The sequence below is a fragment of the Mus pahari genome, chromosome 3 (assembly GCF_900095145.1).
Source record: "Mus pahari chromosome 3, PAHARI_EIJ_v1.1, whole genome shotgun sequence".
Taxonomy (NCBI): Eukaryota; Metazoa; Chordata; class Mammalia; order Rodentia; family Muridae; genus Mus; species Mus pahari.
The window spans coordinates 162,955,953-162,974,497 of record NC_034592.1 but is presented as its reverse complement, the minus strand read 5'-3'; the positions used below and the strand labels follow the sequence as shown (position 1 = coordinate 162,974,497).

Genomic DNA, 18,545 nt, shown 5'->3' with positions numbered 1-18,545 from the left:
ACTCTACTTAGGTAGCTGTTTTAAGAGACTTGATGTTCTTACCCAAACAAGGCTAGTCTTATATGGTTTCTAGTTCCTGGTCACCAGTAGACTTTAAATTTCTTCCCTGCATTGGTACAAAACTTCAAAGCCTGTACCTTTTAACTGGAAGGAAGGAATTTAGGATACAGAGACACTTGGAGACCTGGCTGGAACATCAGTCCTGACAGTGGTTTTTCTCTTGACAGTGCTGCTTTTTATCCTCATGTGAGGTTTAAATCAACAAGATTTTTATGTATTTATTTATTTTTATGATTTCCTCATGTTTCTTTTCTTCAGTTTTCTTTGACCTGGCCAGAATGATTTAATAACATTGTGATTTGGTAAATAGCATTTGTTTTGCTGAGCAGTAGACATTAATAGAAATGAAAACTGGAGCCTTTTCTTGATAATTTTTCACTTTTCATAAGCAGTGTTAGCATCTTCTCAGTCCCTTTTACTTAACAGATGTTTAATAGAAAATGATAAACTGACCTAACCTATCAGAAGTAACATTCTGAGTTAGGGTCAAACAACCTGTATTACAACACTGGATATAATTTCTAACAAGTTAGAATTTCTTCAAAATTAGTTAGCTTTGGGGGCACTGGAGGCTGTAACTCTTGTTCCAGTCAGTAGAGTTCTCAGGTCCTAGGCTTCTCCCCAGCATTGCCTATGTCAGGTAAGGTATGCCTGTTATCCTAGCATCCCAGCACTCAGGTCAAGCTCACCTTACATGAGAACCTGTTCAGGGAAACTAAATTTTAAAAAACACGTATCATGAATAGGGCAAAATGTACATGTGCACTTGGGTATTACGAGTCATGACTGGTTTTCAGGAATTGCTATGGCATACTTGTAGGAGTTTCACTGTTGCCATCTGTCACAGTTCAGAATAGCTCATACTAAGAACTAACTACCTAAGAAGTTAGTTTTGTGGCTGTTGCTACAGACATCTTTAGGTGGATAGCAGTTAGAATGGTGATAGTTGAATCTTCAGATTAGACTGGGTAAAAGGTCGTGTGCCACTGCTATTTTTTAAAAGTGATTTTTTTAACATTCGGGGAAAGTAGGTTTTACCCAGATTCTCTTCTGCATTGCTAATAATGCTTTTAGCTGAGGTAGGAAATGGGAAAGAATTTGGAGGTCGTTCTAGAGCACCTGGGGTGGAAGATGGTGTACTATAGATGCTGCTACTGACTGTCCTGCACCACCCAGTGCTATCCTAAGTAGAAATGCTGGAGACAAAGTTCAAGTACACTCAATGGATGCCTGGAAAAACCCCTCTTGGAGCTGAGAGGCCAAAAACTCTCTGAAATAATAGACCAGCATGACAAATTTTTCTTACAACTGATTTTTTTTATCCATATTAAGGGACCCTGTGCCATCACTGGGCTGGGTTTGTAAAATACACGTTTCCCTTTAGAATGTCTTTGGAACTAGGGAAGATGGCTGTGTGTCATGTGTAAGGGTGTTTGCTGAGTTTGATACCTCAAACCTATGTGGTGAAATTGGTTGAACGACTGCCCATTGTTCTCTTACCTACACACATACTCATAGCAGAGACATGGCCACACACACAGAAAAAAAATAGGTATAGTTTAAAGAAATGTAAAATCCTTGAACAAGATGTATATGCCACTTCTATTAGGCTTAGCCCTCACATGCACACCTCTGTCACTTTCCTATGAGTTGGCGCTTGCACATCTGGTGGAAGGCTCCTTGAATGAGCAGGCACTTTGGCTGTCAGGCTCAGTGTGTGGCACATACACTCTCTAATATAAATGATGTGAGTCTCAAGAAAAGCATCTGAGGTTTCTTGCTTAACATAAAATTTTCACTTTCAATAGAAAATCAGAACTTTGGAAGCGTGTATCTATCATTGTGAGCTTGATAGCTTTCCAGTAATCAAATGTTTCTGAGTCAGTCCAAGTTACAGATGCCTTTCTTGAATAACTCTGCCTGAAGTTCTATGAGTTTGGTGCTTTCTTTCTAAGTGACTCATGTGCATGTGGTCAGAAAATGCAAATGGGTAAAAGATTGACATAGGGCCAGACAGGCCTGTGAGTTAGTGAAGGGAAGTGAGAGCTTGGTCGGGCTTTATCGTCCACAGCACTGCTGAATGCTGAGAATGCTGAATGCTGCTGTTGATTTGATGCGGTTTCAAACAGCAGCCACAGTTATGTAAAAAGAATGGCATGCCTCTGTAAGACACGGATTTTCTTCATACAAGTCACTAGAAACCATACAAGGCAGAAGCATGTTTGGGAATCCTACTGTCTTAAGCCAGAGATCCGCTATATATATATACACACACACACTAACATTTTAAATACGTGTATGGTTTTCAAAATAACAAAAAGTAATGTTAAGTGTAGTGGACTTTTAGAAAATGACTTTTTAGAAATAGCAGTAGATGCATTTCTCATAAACAAAAAATCTTATGGGGTCTTCAGAGTGTATTTTGCCTGGACTAAAAGCTTTGAAAGCTACCACCTAAGAATGCTGGTTAGCCATACACCCTTTTTCTGATGATGTCACTCTTAAGCATGTAGTTGTCATTGTCTTTGAGAAATAGTAGCTTTTTTTTTTTTTTGGAGACAAGAACCTCACTAGCATAGCCTAGGTTGGCCATGATTTGACTTGCTATACTCCTGTCTCTGCTTCCTGAGTATTTAGGTTCTAAGTATGTATCCTCACACTTGGCTTTAAGCTGTATGTGTCGTATGTCTGTTGTGTGTGTATGTGAATGTGCATGCCTATGTACTTGACATTCTATGTCTTCCTCTTTTATTGTTTTCTACATTACTTCCTTGAGACAGGATCTCTGAACTAAAAGCTTGGCATTGTAGGTAAACTGTTTATGGCCATCCAGTGCTCAGGGCCTGCCTTTTGGAGGTTTCCAATGTTGAGGTTACCAGTGTATTACATGCAGCCAAGCTTTAATATGGGTGCTAGGGATTTGAACTTGGGTCCTCATGCTTACAAAGCAAGTGCTCCTACCCACTGAGCCATCCTTCAAGACCCTACCTAAGATTTTAATGCTGAGATTTCATTGTTTAATCTGGACTTCTGGTTAATAGGGATTAATGGATTTTTATTGAGAGGAGGGGAAAACTACCTTTTATACTGTCTAGTGCAGTGACTCACACCTTTAATTCTAACATTCAGGAGGAGCTAAAGGCAGTAAGATTGCCACAACCTCCATATAAACTTGGACTATAATCAGACCCTGTCCAGAGACTGACAGAGATCTTGCAGAAAGATACTCTTAGAAATGCAGAAAGTTAATCCTAGCCTCAGTGTTAATCGTAACCTCAGTACCCTCTGAAATGGCCACTTTTTTCTTCTTTAGGGAGTTGATAATTAATATGACATGATTATAATTTCATGACCACTTTTTGTATGAACTGTGCTGTATAATGACATACAAATTTGGGTTAGAAATGTAACATAATTTCAGCCAGGCAGTGGTGGCGCATGCCTTTAATCTCAGCATTTGGGAGGCAGAGGCAGGTGGATTTCTGAGTTCGAGGCCAGCCTGGTCTACAGAGTGATTTCCAGGACAGCCAGGGCTATACAGAGAAGCTCGGTCTTGAAACCGCCCCCCCCCCCAAAAAAAAAAAAAAAGAAGTATTCTTTTTAACTTACTCTTTAGTGGTACTGGGCTTGGTACCCAGGACCTAGTTCATGCTAGGCAGGTGTTTGCCATGGTACCAGGCCCCAACACTGTATTTTACTTAACACCTTATGAATATATTTTACTTTGTACTTTTGTTTTGATAGACACTGAATTCTTATTAGTTTTTGCATTGGCAGAGTTATGAAAAATTTTGCAAATACAGAAAATCTTTTACAAATGTCTTCTGTCTCATTCTACTTAGAAGAAATAACTGCATTTTTACTTAATAATATTCAAGACTATTCTAAATCCTTAGAAACATGTTTATTTTTCAGGTTAACATGTAGTTTTCACTTCAGTGTTGGAGATTCAATCCATGTTAGTTAGACACTACTAGTGAGCTACATTCCCATCTATAAATTGAATCTTTTAAAAAATGGGTTTTTATTTCTAGGTTATTTTATTTTATGTGTATGTGTGTTTTGCCTGCATGTATGTTGCTGTATCACATATGTGCCTGTTGCCTGCAGAGGTCAGATGAAGATGCTATATTTCCTGTGGGTGCTGGGTACCAAACCCAGGTCCTCTGTAAGAGCAACATGTGCTTTTAATTGCTGAGCCATCTTTCCAGTTTCTATAAGGTGAATTTTTTTTTTTTTTAATGATTTTCATTCCTGAGGTTATTGCTTGTTTTGTGTGTGTGTGTGTTGTTTTTTGTTTTTGTTTTTGTTTTTTGGTTTTTCGAGACAGGGTTTCTCTTCTTACCCTGTCTCGAAAAACCAAAAAAACAAAAACCCTGGTTTATAGCCCTTGCTGTCCTGGAACTCACTTTGTAGCCTAGGTTGGCCTCTAACTCAGAAATCTACCTGCCTCTGCCTCCCGAGTGCTGGGATTAAAGGTGTCCGCCACCACACCCAGCGTTTTTTGTTTCTTAATAGGTAGGTGTTTGTGTTCTGTTTACTTTTACAAGTAGCTTCTAATTTACTGGTTTGCTGTCTATTTAGCTTCTAAAGTGTTATATAGATCCAACCCAGTTCCTGTGGCCCGACCCAACCAATAGTTTCTGAACTCTTGAAATTGTCTTTAGGTGTCCAGCTTTCCATGTGATAGAAACTAGAATTGACCCCCTTGTGGAGGTGACATTAGTAGACATAAGGTCTAAAAAGGTCTTTGTCACTTTAAGGATACATGGAATGTTCACCCTTTGTCTTGGGTTACTAAGGAGACCACAGTTAGCTGGAAGGCAGTTGGAGCCAGGCAGAGAGAGGAAGTAAGAGGTGGGTTTTGCTCAGAATTGCTGGCTCTGGCCCTTGTGGTTTAAAAGCCCTGGCTTGAAACAAAGACATCTGGAGAGGGTGTTAGATTGTGATTATCCTAAAGAGGAAGAAGAGGTTTGTTGGATTTGTTTTTTGTTTCTTGTGGGGGCACAGAAGATGTTTGTCTTTTTGAAATATAGCCTGAGAACAGTGTCATTAGTTAGGACCTTACCAGGAAGATTGGGTGAAATTTATATATATTAGATTGAGACAGAGTCTCCTTGTGTAGCCCAGACTGACCTCATCCTCAGCTTCTGCCTGCTTCAGCCTCTGAGCACTGGGATTACAAATAATGTGCCACCATGCCTGGCTCTCAAATATACATAAATTACCACATCGTATTGATGTTTAGTGAATATAAATTTAGTTCTCTAAATTTCTTAGATTTTAAATTAACTTATGATACTTCTATACTACTAAGATTTTTAAAGAATTACATAATTTTGTTATTCAACCTTTTTACTTTTTGTGTTTCTCCATTCACTGTTGGGTGTCTGTGTGCTGGGTCTGCTTCATGATAGATAGGTACTTACTGACTGCAGAAGCAACTGATGCCTGCCTCCTCTCCCCTGCCTCCCTGTGTGTCTTGCCCGGCACCCGAGAGAGTGTGCTCAAGTCACTGCCTCTCTTCTCAGACACCTTTCTAGGTCACTCCGAGAATAGATTGAATAGAATTTGCTTTTTCTTGTTGGCGTATGGTTTGGTCACAGTTGCTTAAGATCTGTACTATGTTTTTCCTTTCCTATAGGAGCTTGGTAAAGAGGCAGTCCCCACTGTCCCTTTGGTTGTTTGAAGCTCCAGAATCTTCTCATTGATGAACTGTGACTGACAACAGTGTGGTGAGGCTTGGCCATCTGCTTGACCTGGCCCCAGGTCTATAATTTTATGTAGGATTTTCAGCCAAAGGTTTCCAGGCTTTCAGTTTTGGGACAGGTAAGTGGCATTTGTATAAAGAAGTGAGTATAATGTAACACTTATATTTACTTTTAATAATCTAAACTATCAGAACTTTAGCATAGCTTTTTTAAATGAATGACCATTGTTAAAATTTTAACTCACTGTTTTTCTTTTTCTCTTTAGCTATTTAATCAGTGTATATATCTTGAAGTGTGTAGTAGTTTCTGTCTAATGAGAAAACAATTTTGTAGAGGAAATGTGGCGTTGCCTCTTGAATTCTGGGTGTGTAATACTTGCCAGGAAGGCTGGGTAGTGTGGCCCCCAGACTGCACTCTTGAGTAGAGATGCAATGTTGCTTGAAATTAGGCTGCAGCTGTCTTGGTGCAGCCTGTGTCTAGAGTGTGGCTCAGTGGTAAAATGGGAGCTTAATTTAAAAACATTGTCGTGTACAAAACTTGTTTTGCCTAAATAGCAAATTTTCTAACTAAAATGAATAAGCTGTTATAGTAGTTACAGTTTGATATTTTCTCAGCTGTTTGTATTTATTTTCTTTTTAAAAATTTTAATTTATGTGTGTGGACATTTTACCTGCATGCATGACTACATCATGTGCATGCAATGCCCACAGAACACAGAGAGACTGAGGCAGGAGTGGGAACCAAGTAAGCCCATCTCCTAGAGATCAGTCAGTGCTTTTAATTGATGATCATCTCTCCAGCCCCAGCCATGAGTGTTTAAAGGAACATACCATGTGGGAATGGTGGTGACACCTTTAATCCTAGCAGTGAAAGGCAGAGGCAGGCAGATCTGAGTTCAGGCCAGCCTAGTCTACATTACAAGTTCTAGGCCAGTCAATTAGAGGGTGGGACCCTGTCTCTCAAACAATAAAGAAAAGAAAGAAAAGAAAAGAAAATGGAGCACACCTGAGCTTCATGAGCGCTATGCCATTGTGTCTGTCCTTGGTCTGCCTGTCCAGGCAGTCTGAGGACTTAGTTGCACTGTGACTCAAGAACCACAGTTGGTACCTCACTTGGTGGATTCAGTCTTTTACCATTTTAGAGGAGGTGACCGAGGAAGTGGTTCTTGTCTCAGCAGCTTCAGATGACCTGAAGACCAAGGTTATAGGGTGGTAGGTGGATAAGTGCTAGGCAGGCTCAGGCTCTATAGCTGAGTGACAGTTACTTACTGAACTGTTAGGAAGAAAATCGGTATTTAGGGTACTGAGAATTTTAAATTTTCTGTCTTTTGTGTTTTTAAGGTTTTTGTTTTTATGCCAGTCCTTCCCCTAAGATGGAACATGCAGTAAAATCGTCCATTACTAGCATTTAAATGCAATTAAAGCCTGGACAGCTAGGAAAAGAATTCTCAAGGTATACTCTCTTTCCAATTTTGAACAAGAATGAAGATTTCATCTTTTAAAAAGAAAGTGAAAGACGTGGGTGTGGTAGTACTTGTAAACCTCAGTGCTTGGGATGCTAAGGCATAAGGATCACTGCAGTTCTAAAGCTGACCTTTGCCCATAGTAGTAGCAAACCCTAGGGAACAGAGACATGGCCATACTTGGACAGTGATAAGCCTTGGAGCTGTCGTTTAGATGAATGAAGTGGAGTCGGCTGTCTTCAGGAGTCTGTTTTACTTGGTGTCCACAGTAGGGCTCCATGCTCAGTTGGCTCAATATGGAAGACAGTCTCCCAGTCCAGGCTTTGGACGAGAATAAAAAAGGCAGCACCAGAGCCCCAGGCACACTTGGCCAGACTTCCTGTGGGGCAGGCCCAGACGTGGCACACATCACGTGCCCTTGCTCCCTGGTGGCCATGGACAGCTTCACTCTACACAATGGCTTAAGAATGGTGTGACTTAGCACCACTCGCTTGTCTGTTGGCCTCACTGAATATGTTTTTATGCTGCTGGACTGCCCTCATGTCATAGTTTCCTGCCCATTTTGCATATGTTTATTCTTGACTGGATGATTTTCTGCAGAACATTCACTGAGTAACTTAGAGTCTCTTCATAGTTAACTCACATAGAACACAGTGATCAGAAGCATTTAGTTCATGTGCAGCTCTGTTCTGTAAGAAACCCCATCTTACCACCCTTTATAAGGGCACCCACTCAGTGCCCCTGGTATGCATTCCAAGACTACATGGTATGGTGGTGTGGTAGGTTGTTAGTCACAATGTGATTGCCTTTTGTCATTAGGTATGGATGATAAAGGGCACCTGAGCAATGAGGAAGCACCCAAGGCTATCAAACCCACCAGTAAGGAGTTCAGGAAAACCTGGGGTTTTCGAAGAACCACAATTGCCAAACGTGAGGGTGCGGGAGACACGGAGGTGGACCCCAGTGAGCAGCAACCACAGCAGCATAACCTCTCCCTGCGCCGCAGTGGACGGCAGCCAAAGCGTACCGAGAGGGTAGAAGAGTTTCTTACCACCGTTCGGCGCCGAGGGAGAAAGAATGTGCCGGTGTCCCTGGAGGATTCCAGTGAGCCCACATCCTCCACAGTCACTGATGTGGAGACAGCTTCCGAGGGGAGCGTTGAAAGCAGTTCTGAGATCAGAAGTGGCCCTGCACCTGACTCCTTAGGGAAAGAGCATCCTGTCTCTTCTGAAAAGGCAAAAGGAGGTGATGAGGAAGAAGACACCTCTGACAGTGACAGTGATGGCCTTACGTTGAAGGAACTTCAGAACCGCCTTCGAAGAAAGCGAGAGCAAGAACCTGTGGAGAGGTCCCTGAGAGGCATTCAGAACCGCCTGAGGAAGAAGCGCAGAGAGGAAGATTCTGCCGGAACTGGGAGTGTCCAAATAGTCAGTGCTGAGCCGGACATACCTCTCTGTAAGCAGGAGCCTGAGGCTAGTCAGGGACCAGTGTCCCAGTCAGAGAAAGATGACATAAATCAGTTGGAAGGGAAAGCGACTCAGGGAAATAAAGAGGAAAACCCCAGGGACTCGGGCAAACCAAAGCCTGAGTGTGAGGTTTACGACCCCAATGCCCTGTACTGCATCTGCCGCCAGCCTCATAACAACAGGTAGGTAGAGGGAGGGAGACAGTGAGAGGACTGCCATTTGCTTTGATGCCAAACAACAGTTGGCTTATTAAGAAAAGATGAATGAAGCTGAAAAAACAAAACAAAACAAAACAAAACAAAAGGAGTGCATGCACGTGGACTGCCTAGAGCTGCCCTCTACCATGGCAGCCACATGTAGTCAATTCTATACACTCAGTGTGTCCAGCCATGGATGAAAAGCTCACTGCCTCTCAAGCCATGTGCAAATGGTGGACACTGTAGATAGGTGAGAACCATCTGTTGTCCCACAGATCCTATGGGAGTGTTAGAGGACATAACTACAACCAGTCTGGTCCTTTGAATTGGATGCCAGGTGGTGATGGGGCATCTTTGTGGCACTGTTAGGAGATGAAGTTGCTGCTGCTTTTGTTGGGTGGAGATACTCTGAAGCCTCTAGTTCACTTTTAAAAGTGTTCTAGCCAAAAGATGAAGGGCTAAGGATGTTGCTCGTTGGGTAGAATGCTTGCTTAGCATGCATGAAGTGCTGGGTGTGAGCTCCAGTATCTCATAAAATTATGAGGTGGTATATGCCTATAATCTCAGCTTTCAGTCGATAGAGGCAGGAGAATCAGAAATTCAAGATCATCTTTGGCTACGTAGGGAGATTAAGACACGAGAAAACCTGTCTCTAAAAGTAAGTAAATAGAAGAACAGATGCATGGAGAGATAGCTCAGCAGTTAAGAGCATGGACTGCTGTTCTTCCAGGGGTCCTGAGTTCAACCCCCAGAAACCACGTGGTGGCTCAAAACCATCAGTAACGGGATCCAGTGCCCTCTTCTGCTGTGTCTAAAGACAGCTACAGTGTTCTCATGTATATATAAAGATGAAGCAGATATGGAGTGCTGCTAACAAGGGCACTTCGGTGATTTTAATTCTGATCTCACTTTTCACTTTATTTGCTTTATTTTCACAATAGAATGTTAAAAGTTTGACTTGGTGATCTATTGGACAGTGACTACATAATCTTCGCATTTTAGGTTTATGATCTGCTGTGATCGGTGTGAGGAATGGTTCCATGGTGACTGTGTGGGTATTTCTGAGGCCCGAGGGCGGCTCCTGGAAAGGAATGGGGAAGACTACATCTGCCCAAATTGCACCATTTTGCAAGTGCAGGATGAGACAAGCGGCAGCGCCGCCGACGAGCAGGACTCTGGGTGCAGACCTGTGGGTGCTGATGGCACAGACTGCACAAGCATAGGGACAGTAGAGCAGAAGTCCGGAGAAGACCAGGGCATAAAGGGTAGGATTGAGAAGGCGGCAAACCCCAGCGGCAAGAAAAAACTCAAGATATTCCAGCCTGTGAGTATCTGTCTGCCATGGCAAGCACACATGTAGGGCTTTCTGCTGCTGATGACAGCAAGACTAGGAAAGTGCCTTCTCTTTAGGACAGTTGGGCTTTTGTGGGCAGTTACTGTATCTTTACGGGCCTGAGCCCTGCAAGAGAACATCTGCTGCTGGTACATCTTGCCACTCCAGTTGGTGTCAATTGTGACTGCTCTGTCATAGCCTCCTTAGTGCCAGCAGCACTGTGCTTTAATGGTCCCTTAAGGGGAAATCCATTTCTCCACAGTGCTATTGACTGAGTTTGAAGAAAAAACCTTACCTTATCACATGTTCTTGGTGTTATATTTTGAGTGCTAGCAGAGTTATTGAGAGAAAGGTGCACTGTGTTCTGCTCTTACTTATTAGCATGCTGGCCTAAGTTGTTCCATGCCTGGTACTCATGTTTTCTTCATTCTTCCTACTTGAGTTATGTTATCCCATGGGGCCATTAACTGTCACATTTCCCATGAGCTAAGACTAGCAGTCTTGCTGCTCAGGAGAGCTTTCTCCTGCTGTCAACAGGTGTGTTGCATTTCTCAGGAGGGTGCCACCAAGTGCATCTTCACTTCAGACCCAACCTCCATAGCACACCCTCCAGCAGGTGAGAGTCTGGGGAAACTACAGTCTAGACTGTCACTGTCTTAGTTCTCACTGTGCTGCAAGGTGAAAAAGTGACAATGACATTACACGGTGGCTATTAGGAATGTTTACTGGAGGAAGTTGTCGATTTGATGCTTTTATTGCCAGTTATTATATTAGACATTGCCTGAATTTTCTTCTGTGTAAACTTAGATTTGGTAGAAAAAAAGCGACTATCTTAACTATTTATACTGAAAACTGGGAGCTCTCAAACTGTCAGATATATGTTCTGTTCAGTCTTTCTGATATACTTAGAACTAAATGGCCACTAGTTACCTGAAATGTATGTATCCTGTGTTTTTTGGCAATCTCCCTCCAAACCACTCAAAAAAAAAAAAAAAAAAAAAAAAAAAAAAAAAAAGCAGCCTGCCTTTCTTCAAAACTAACAGTGGATCTCTTCTCTCTTAAGAAATGGAACATTTACTCATTTGAAACCCTAACCCTCGAAAAACCAAAAAAAAAAAAAAAAAGAATTTTCACTTGAAGGCTAGGGGTGGTGGAGTCCAAACTCTAAAGGCAGTATGAGTTCAGTATATATATAATTTCCCTCTGAGGGGCTTGAGATGCTCAGAGTTCTAGTTGTTAATCAAGAGGAACTAGATTCAATTCATAGTGCCCACATGGTTCTCATCGCCATTTATAGTTCAAGTGTCAGGCAGTCTGATATCCTCTGTGCATGGACAGACAGATATGAAGGCAAAACACACATACATATAAAGGAATTTCAGTGTCTTGACAGTTATAAAAAGGAATTTTTTTTGGTTTTTTTCGAGACAGGGTTTCTCTGGGATTAAAGGCGTGCACCATAGGAATTTTTACCTGGACTCAGAAGATGGCTCATTGCATAATAGCATGGGCCATCAAATCTGATTACCTGAGTTTAATCTTCAGATCTCACATGGTAAAAGGAGAGAACTGACTCCTGAAAGTTGACCTGACTCCAGCTGTACCAGCTATTCACTTGCAAGCCTGCAGGTGCATGCACATGCACGCACACACACATGCATACACAATGTGTAACAGAAAAAAAATTTTTTTTTTGGTTTTTCGAGACAGGGTTTCTCTGTGTAGCCTTGGCTGTCCTGGAACTCACTTTGAAGACCAGGCTGGCCTCAAACTCAGAAATCCACCTGCCTCTGCCTCCCAAATGCTGGAATTAAAGGCGTGCGCCACCAACGCCAAGTGTAACAGAAATCTTAATGAAAAGTTGTAACTCATTAAATCTACATTTTTTTTGCCCTCTTTTTTTCATAGTGGTTTATTTTTAACATATGTTTGTCTAGGGCAATAGTGTACAACAGTGTAGATGCCCTCAGAGGACAGAGGGCTATCTGACATGAGTTCTAACAACCAGACTGGTCTTCGGTAAAAGCATCCCCTGAGCTGTGTTTCCAGCCCCTCTCTTACTCTTAACCTCATTTGGGACCTGCACTTGTTTTAGAGGGCATATAGATCTGAAGCTCCTGTGTGTGCAGAGTTTGTGTGCCAGGACAGTCAAGGAAAATAGGTTTGTATAGTTCACAAAGATAGGTCTTACCATGTAGCCTGGGCTGACCTGAATCTTGGGAGTCTCCTGCCTTCCCTTCCCATGTGCTAGAATTGTGTTAAAGATTATGTCATCATGCACAGCTAACAAATGAAAAATACATTTTTATTCATATAAAACTATTATTAGAGCCAGCCATAGTGATGTACACCTTACTTACACCTTTAGTCCCAGCACTGAGGAGGCAGAAGCAGGCAAATCTCTTAAGTTCAAGGCTGTCTTGGTCTGCGTAGCAAGGTTCTGGGCAGCCAGAATTACATAGTGAGACCCTCGCTCAGAACCACCCAAACAAAAATTACTGCTGGGGTCTTAATGCCAGTGACCACCAGTAGTGCCGTCAGTGAGCACTGATCACTAGTGTCTGCACACATGATGTCTGAAGTTGCCTGTCTTGTTCTGCAGGTCGTAGAGGCTCCTGGTGCTGCTAAATGCATTGGCCCTGGGTGTTCCAGTATAGCGCAGCCTGACTCCGTGTATTGCAGTAATGACTGCATTCTCAAACACGCAGCAGCTACCATGAGATTTCTAAGTTCAGGTAAAGAACAAAAAACAAAACCCAAGGAAAAGGTCAAGACGAAGCCAGAAAAGTTCAGTCTTCCAAAATGCAGTGTTCAGGTAAGCTGACAACAGTCACCTTCAGGAAACTTACTTGAAACAGGAAGTGTTTGAGAGGACTCTTCATAGACTGGTGTCTTGTTTGCTTGAGCAATGCAGGAAACAGCAGCTGTCAGGAAAACATAGATCATATTTTCCTTCGCTCTTCCCCCATTCACTGAGGGATTAGTAAATATGAATATACTACAAGCAAGCAACCATGTGGCTTTTTAAAAGAAGTACGACTTCAGGATGTATATCACACAGTTGTGTGCAAAGTGCACTTGACATTTAGATAGGGACATAGGTTCAAGGCAAGGCTCTGTGCCTTGATAACTCAGTGATAGAGTGACTAGCATGCAAACAGTCTTATGAGTTTTACATGTTTCCTTTGTTTTGAAGGCAATTCTGTAGTGCGGGAAGTTCTTGAACTTGGAATTTTATTCCCTTAGCCTCCCACTCAACTGGGATTATAGTCTTGTGCCACCAAGCCTAAGTGACATGGTTTTTATTTTTCAAGACTGTCATTTTGGATCTTCGAACTCTCATAAATAGGAATGCAGATACCACTTGTTACATGTTACAGGCCCCTGTGCCCACATGCAGCCCCTTTCACTTTGATTTTAGCTTGTTTTACTGCCTTGCTGGAGAGCGCTCATGCTTTTATCTTGGCTGGTTCATGCCTCAGCTGCATAGACAGATCTGGGCCTTCACATTATCCAGATGTTACAAAGAATGCTAAGGGTTCTTTGATGTGTGGTTGTAGCTATAAGAATCACATGATTCTGCCTAGCTTGGCTTGAAGGGTCTTCAGGTTCTAAAATAAAAGGTGTATGTGTTTTTAATTGATTGTTGAAGCAAAAGTGTCACTTTAAACCTTAATAATTGGGATTTCACTGATTATCCAGGCGGGGATTAAAATCTCTTCTGTGCACAAGAGACTAGCGTCAGAGAAAAGGGAAAACCCAGTGAAGAAAGTGATGCTGGCTTCCAGGAGTGAGACTTGCGGGAAGGAAGCAGCCTGTGAGAGCAGCACACCATCCTGGGCAAGTGACCACAACTACAACGCTGTGAAGCCAGAGAAGCCAGAGAAGCCCACTGCACTCTCGCCCACCCTATTGAGTAAATGTACGTATCACCCAAAGGCTGGCTTCCCAGGCCCCTCCCATCATCTGGGTGGCTGCCTGGGGCTGTCTTGGACCAGAGTCCTGGGTGTTCTGGTGCTGATAGTAGCCAGCAGTTCACTGCCAGCCAGAAGCAGATACCAAGATGCCTCTGGACCCCAGGTGTTCCTGCCTAGCCTGTGGAGCGTCTCTGGGTGGTTCCTAAAGAGCTGTGTAGGCCTCATGTTGGAGGCAATTTCTTATTTCAGTTTTAGGCCTTGGTAAGTATTTGAACTGCTCTCAACAAGATGGGACAACATCAGTGCACTATTCTGACTCCAGACTCAGTACAGACATGAGTTCCTCACAGGACAGCCCAGCACAAACCATGAGTTTTCCCACGTTACCTATTTTCCTCACATGGTCACCACTGCTCTTCTATAGCAAAAGTGATTTTCATGAGTTAGAGGACATTTTTGAAAGGACAGGTAGACAATATGTGTCTATTTCACACACCACACCTACATAAACAGGTTTGAATTTGAAGGTCATTGTTGCTGCTCAGACACTATGGTGAGTAATCATGTTTGACCATATACCTACAGCAATGTTTTCATCAAAGTGAGAATTGTGGGTGGTAGCTTCCAGATTCGTCGATGCCCCAGATTTCAAATCAGTGTTCATAGTTTGAGTAAACTTTTGAAACCCAAGATTAGATCACTGAGTTTGGAGCCATTCTTGTTTCACTGCTGTACAAGGTATACCTTTCTTACTTTGTACAGTGGTTTAAAGTGAATTTTCATCTGTGTTCTCATGATAGTGTTTTTGTTCCATCTCTGTCTACCCTCAGCCCCAGATAAGGGCGTATTACAGCCCAGGCTGGCCTTAAATTTGCTGTGAAGCTGGGGGTCCTCCTGCCCCCATCTGTAAAGAGTGCTGGAATTTATAGGCACACACCTCATGTATGTTGTGGGGCGTGAACTCAGAGCATTGGGCCAGCAGTCTATCTACCAACTGAGCTGCAGGTCTAGCCATGGTACTGAACTGCTGATCTTCCTGTCTTTGTTTCCTGTGTCCTGGGATTACAGGCATGTGGTGCTCAGCATCAAACCCAGAACTTCATGCATTGGAGCGCTACTGACATCTACGCCCCACCCCTATTAGTGCAATATATATATATATATATTTGGCATCATAGGGTTAAAGAGCCCTGAATTGTAATAATATGAACATGCTACATTCTTGTTAGCCTTTCAGCAAGGTAACTAGGGGAGGGTCTTTTGCATGTAGGCTCACAAAGTGAGAATGCAGTTGTGGGTGGTATTGTTGGCCTAGACTAACATTAGAGAAGTTCAGACAGGAACATCGTGAGTTCTAGGCCAGCTGCGGTTGCAGAGTAAGACCCTTTCTCTAGGGCAAGTGGGAGGAAAGAGAATGTAAAAGACCTAAGAAATGCAGTAAATTAGAATGCTCTGCTGCGGGCCTTAGTGCACTTTAGGCAGTTGAGTAGTTTGCAGATGAGAGGTCTGGTGTTCTTTCAGTTAGAGCAGCTCTACAGCAGCAGCATTGTGAACTAATTAATGAGTAGACTTAGCGCCAAGTACCACCTCTCAGAATAGGGAAAAACCTGCCAAGTGTAGGGTTCAAGTGCTTTAAGTGTCTGTAGACCTAACAATAAAGGATAGAAACCTGGGAGTGTAGTCATAGCCCTGAAAGCTGAAGATTGATTACAACTCAGTTCATCTTCATCTGTGTGCCCAGAATGGAAAACCAGCTCTTGAAGTTCTAACTCAGGGTCTTGCATTAGAAGCAGTTAAATCTCTAGTTTTAGTTTCAGACCCTGGTAAGTATATCCCCTGTGTGGTATCATAGAAGGTCCTGTGCACTGGAGGATTGGTGAGGAGGATGAAACATAGTGGGACTAAAATCTGAGTACTGTCTTCTGTCTCCCTTCCATGAGGAGGGGGGAGGGAGAGTCCCTTGAGGGGTCAACAAGGCGACCAGTTCTGCTCAAGGCTTCTTTGACCTCTCTCTCTCCCACCTTGTCCTTCACAATTGACTCAATCCTTAGTGGAGGTGGAACTGATGGGTTCCAGGGCAGGAGAGCAGGACAAGTTAACAACTGATTAATCTTCCCAACATACCAGCATCTCAAAATTGATCAACATTCAAAATACAGCATGCATCAGGGACATGTTTATAGACCAGTTCCTTCTGATCCACCACCCCCCCCAATCCCATAAATAACATCATCTTAACATTGAGAGTGTCGTCGTCAGTGAGGAGCAGTATTTCTTCTCTGCCTCTTGCTATCCAAGTGGAGCCAGTCCCCTTTGATCCCTCTTCCTCTGGAGGGCACCACACATTCTGTGCAGCTGTGTCCCAAGGACTCTGGCCTTGTCTCCCCACTGCCTGTGTGCAGAACACACAACGGGGGAGGGGAGGGAGGGAAGCTCAAAGTGAAGGCAGTGCTGGAAACACTTCTACATTCTCCTGCGTGGATGCTCACCATGTACACTGAGAAGACTGCATGGCAGAGCTGAGCTGAGCTGCTGCCCTCTGAGTGGATACAGGCAGGCAGCATGCTGCCCTGCACAGGAAGCCACTCCTCCACATGCAGGTGATTCCATTTCACAAACAGTTGTTGTTCCTCTATTTTTTTTTCTTCTAGAATATCTGTACCGTTTCCTTAATTTATAGAAACAATTGTCATTTTTAAAATTTCTGATATTGCTGTTACAGTTTTTGTATCCTTCTGTTTTATTTCCACTGACACCTCCCATTGCCAGGGGAGGGTAGTGAGCTGAACACTTGCCTAAAATATTCTTGGGTTATTAGAGTTTTGAAACAAAATTTAGTATTAATACTTCTATCACAATAATTAGTATTTTGGACTCACTAAATGGCTCATCAAGTGACTTAAAACACTGGTGTTTGAATGGATCTTGACATGACATTTCATCGGGCTGTAGGGAATTAAAGCAAAACCCCATCCACCTACAAACTCAAACCTGGGGAGTGACTGCATCCTACCCATGCGGAAACATTTTCCATGTTGATGCATGACTGCATCCTGCACAGGTGACCAGGTGGGGTGGTAGAACAGGGAGAACACAGGGCTTTCCAGGGTATCTTGAGGTCTGTCTGGGCTTCAGAAGCACATTCCATGGGATCATGAAGGAGCCCTGTGGAGGGTACTAGAAACTTAAAGCTAGGGATGGGCCTGTGTTTTATCAGCTGCATGAGCCGTTTACTTGTCTTCACAGTTGTTAGTGGCAATAAAGGGGATAGAACGGCTTTGCACATCTTAACCAAGCCCCTCCCAGTTTGGTGGGGGGACAAAACTGGTAATGAGGGGGTTAAACTTGCCAGCTGTTGTATAATATACATAGAGCTAAAACGTACTAGGTTGTTGGTTACATTCTTTTAGTATCCTTTTGCTTTTGTAAGTTTTAAAAGCCCATGTTGAAAATTGGATCATAACATTAACTTGAACCTGCAAAGTGAGCCCCTAAGAATACTCCAGTCTGTCCTATAGCTGTCCCTGTGTCCTTCACTTCTCTGAATGACCTTCCTGTAAACTTGAGGAGCTGTGGATCAAAGAGTTAACACTCCCAAGAAAATCCTTTTGATGGCATTGCTGATCTCAAGAGTGCAAAGGTCTCCTCTGAAGATGCCTGCCACAACATTAGTATAAAGTGATAAAATGCTTCTGATACACATGGAACATGCACATAGTTAACATGCTTAGTATACAAAAGTTAGAGTGTAAACATAGATCAGATTCTTGGCTGCTTTAAAGAAGGTTTGGGCAACACTGATTTGCCACAAACCTGGAAGAGCTCGGCAAGAACCTAAGGTAACTGGTTGCATTCTCTTCACCTGATTATCCACTGCACCTCCAGCATTGGCCCCGTTAGGTCTGGAGGGTCTAGGAAGGCACACGGATTGTTGTAATAACTTGGTACAAAGAAATAATGGTTAAAATGAACTTCACTGAAGTCATCTGTACCTGGTATGTTTGGGGAAATCTGAGAAACAGCAGCTCAGCTTCCACATAGCTGGGCAGATTGAACACACCCACATGGCCCTTGCCACACTGTATGCCAGTGACTAACAATGTAAGAAATTACCAATCCTACATGATTTAAGCTGAAGATTTCAAGATCCTATGTGATTGGTTAGGATAACTTGCAAGAGTTGGTCTCTGCGTTAAGATGGAAGTCAAATACTGGACATCAGTAAGAAAAGATTTTCATCATCCAGTTGGATGTGGACCTCTACAGGGTCATCATAGTCACTAGGCATTTGAGGAGCATCTCTGATGTAGCCTGTGCTGCTTTTGTCCAAGCCTCATTTTCTTATATATAAAACTAAATTGGTAACTTCTTTTAAAGATAAGTATTAATTTTTTTGATG

The 18,545-nt window shown here is 42.8% G+C and overlaps 1 protein-coding gene across 6 annotated transcripts in view; it reads left to right on the top strand.

The window, feature by feature from the left end:
• Positions 1-18,545, top strand: part of Dido1 (death inducer-obliterator 1) — a 54,182-nt gene that overhangs the window by 13,630 nt on the left and 22,007 nt on the right. For 4 of the 6 annotated variants that reach the window (XM_029536959.1, XM_029536961.1, XM_029536960.1 and 1 more), the window contains 6 exons: positions 5,705-5,889; positions 7,112-7,223; positions 8,053-8,881; positions 9,899-10,220; positions 12,832-13,044; positions 13,932-14,151. In XM_029536959.1, the coding sequence (XP_029392819.1) occupies positions 8,055-8,881; positions 9,899-10,220; positions 12,832-13,044; positions 13,932-14,151 (1,582 nt within the window). In that variant the 5' untranslated portion in view covers positions 5,705-5,889; positions 7,112-7,223; positions 8,053-8,054. The remainder of the gene's footprint in view (positions 1-5,704; positions 5,890-7,111; positions 7,224-8,052; positions 8,882-9,898; positions 10,221-12,831; positions 13,045-13,931; positions 14,152-18,545) is intronic. The other 2 variants (XM_021194872.2, XM_021194873.2) reach the window with 1 other exon arrangement.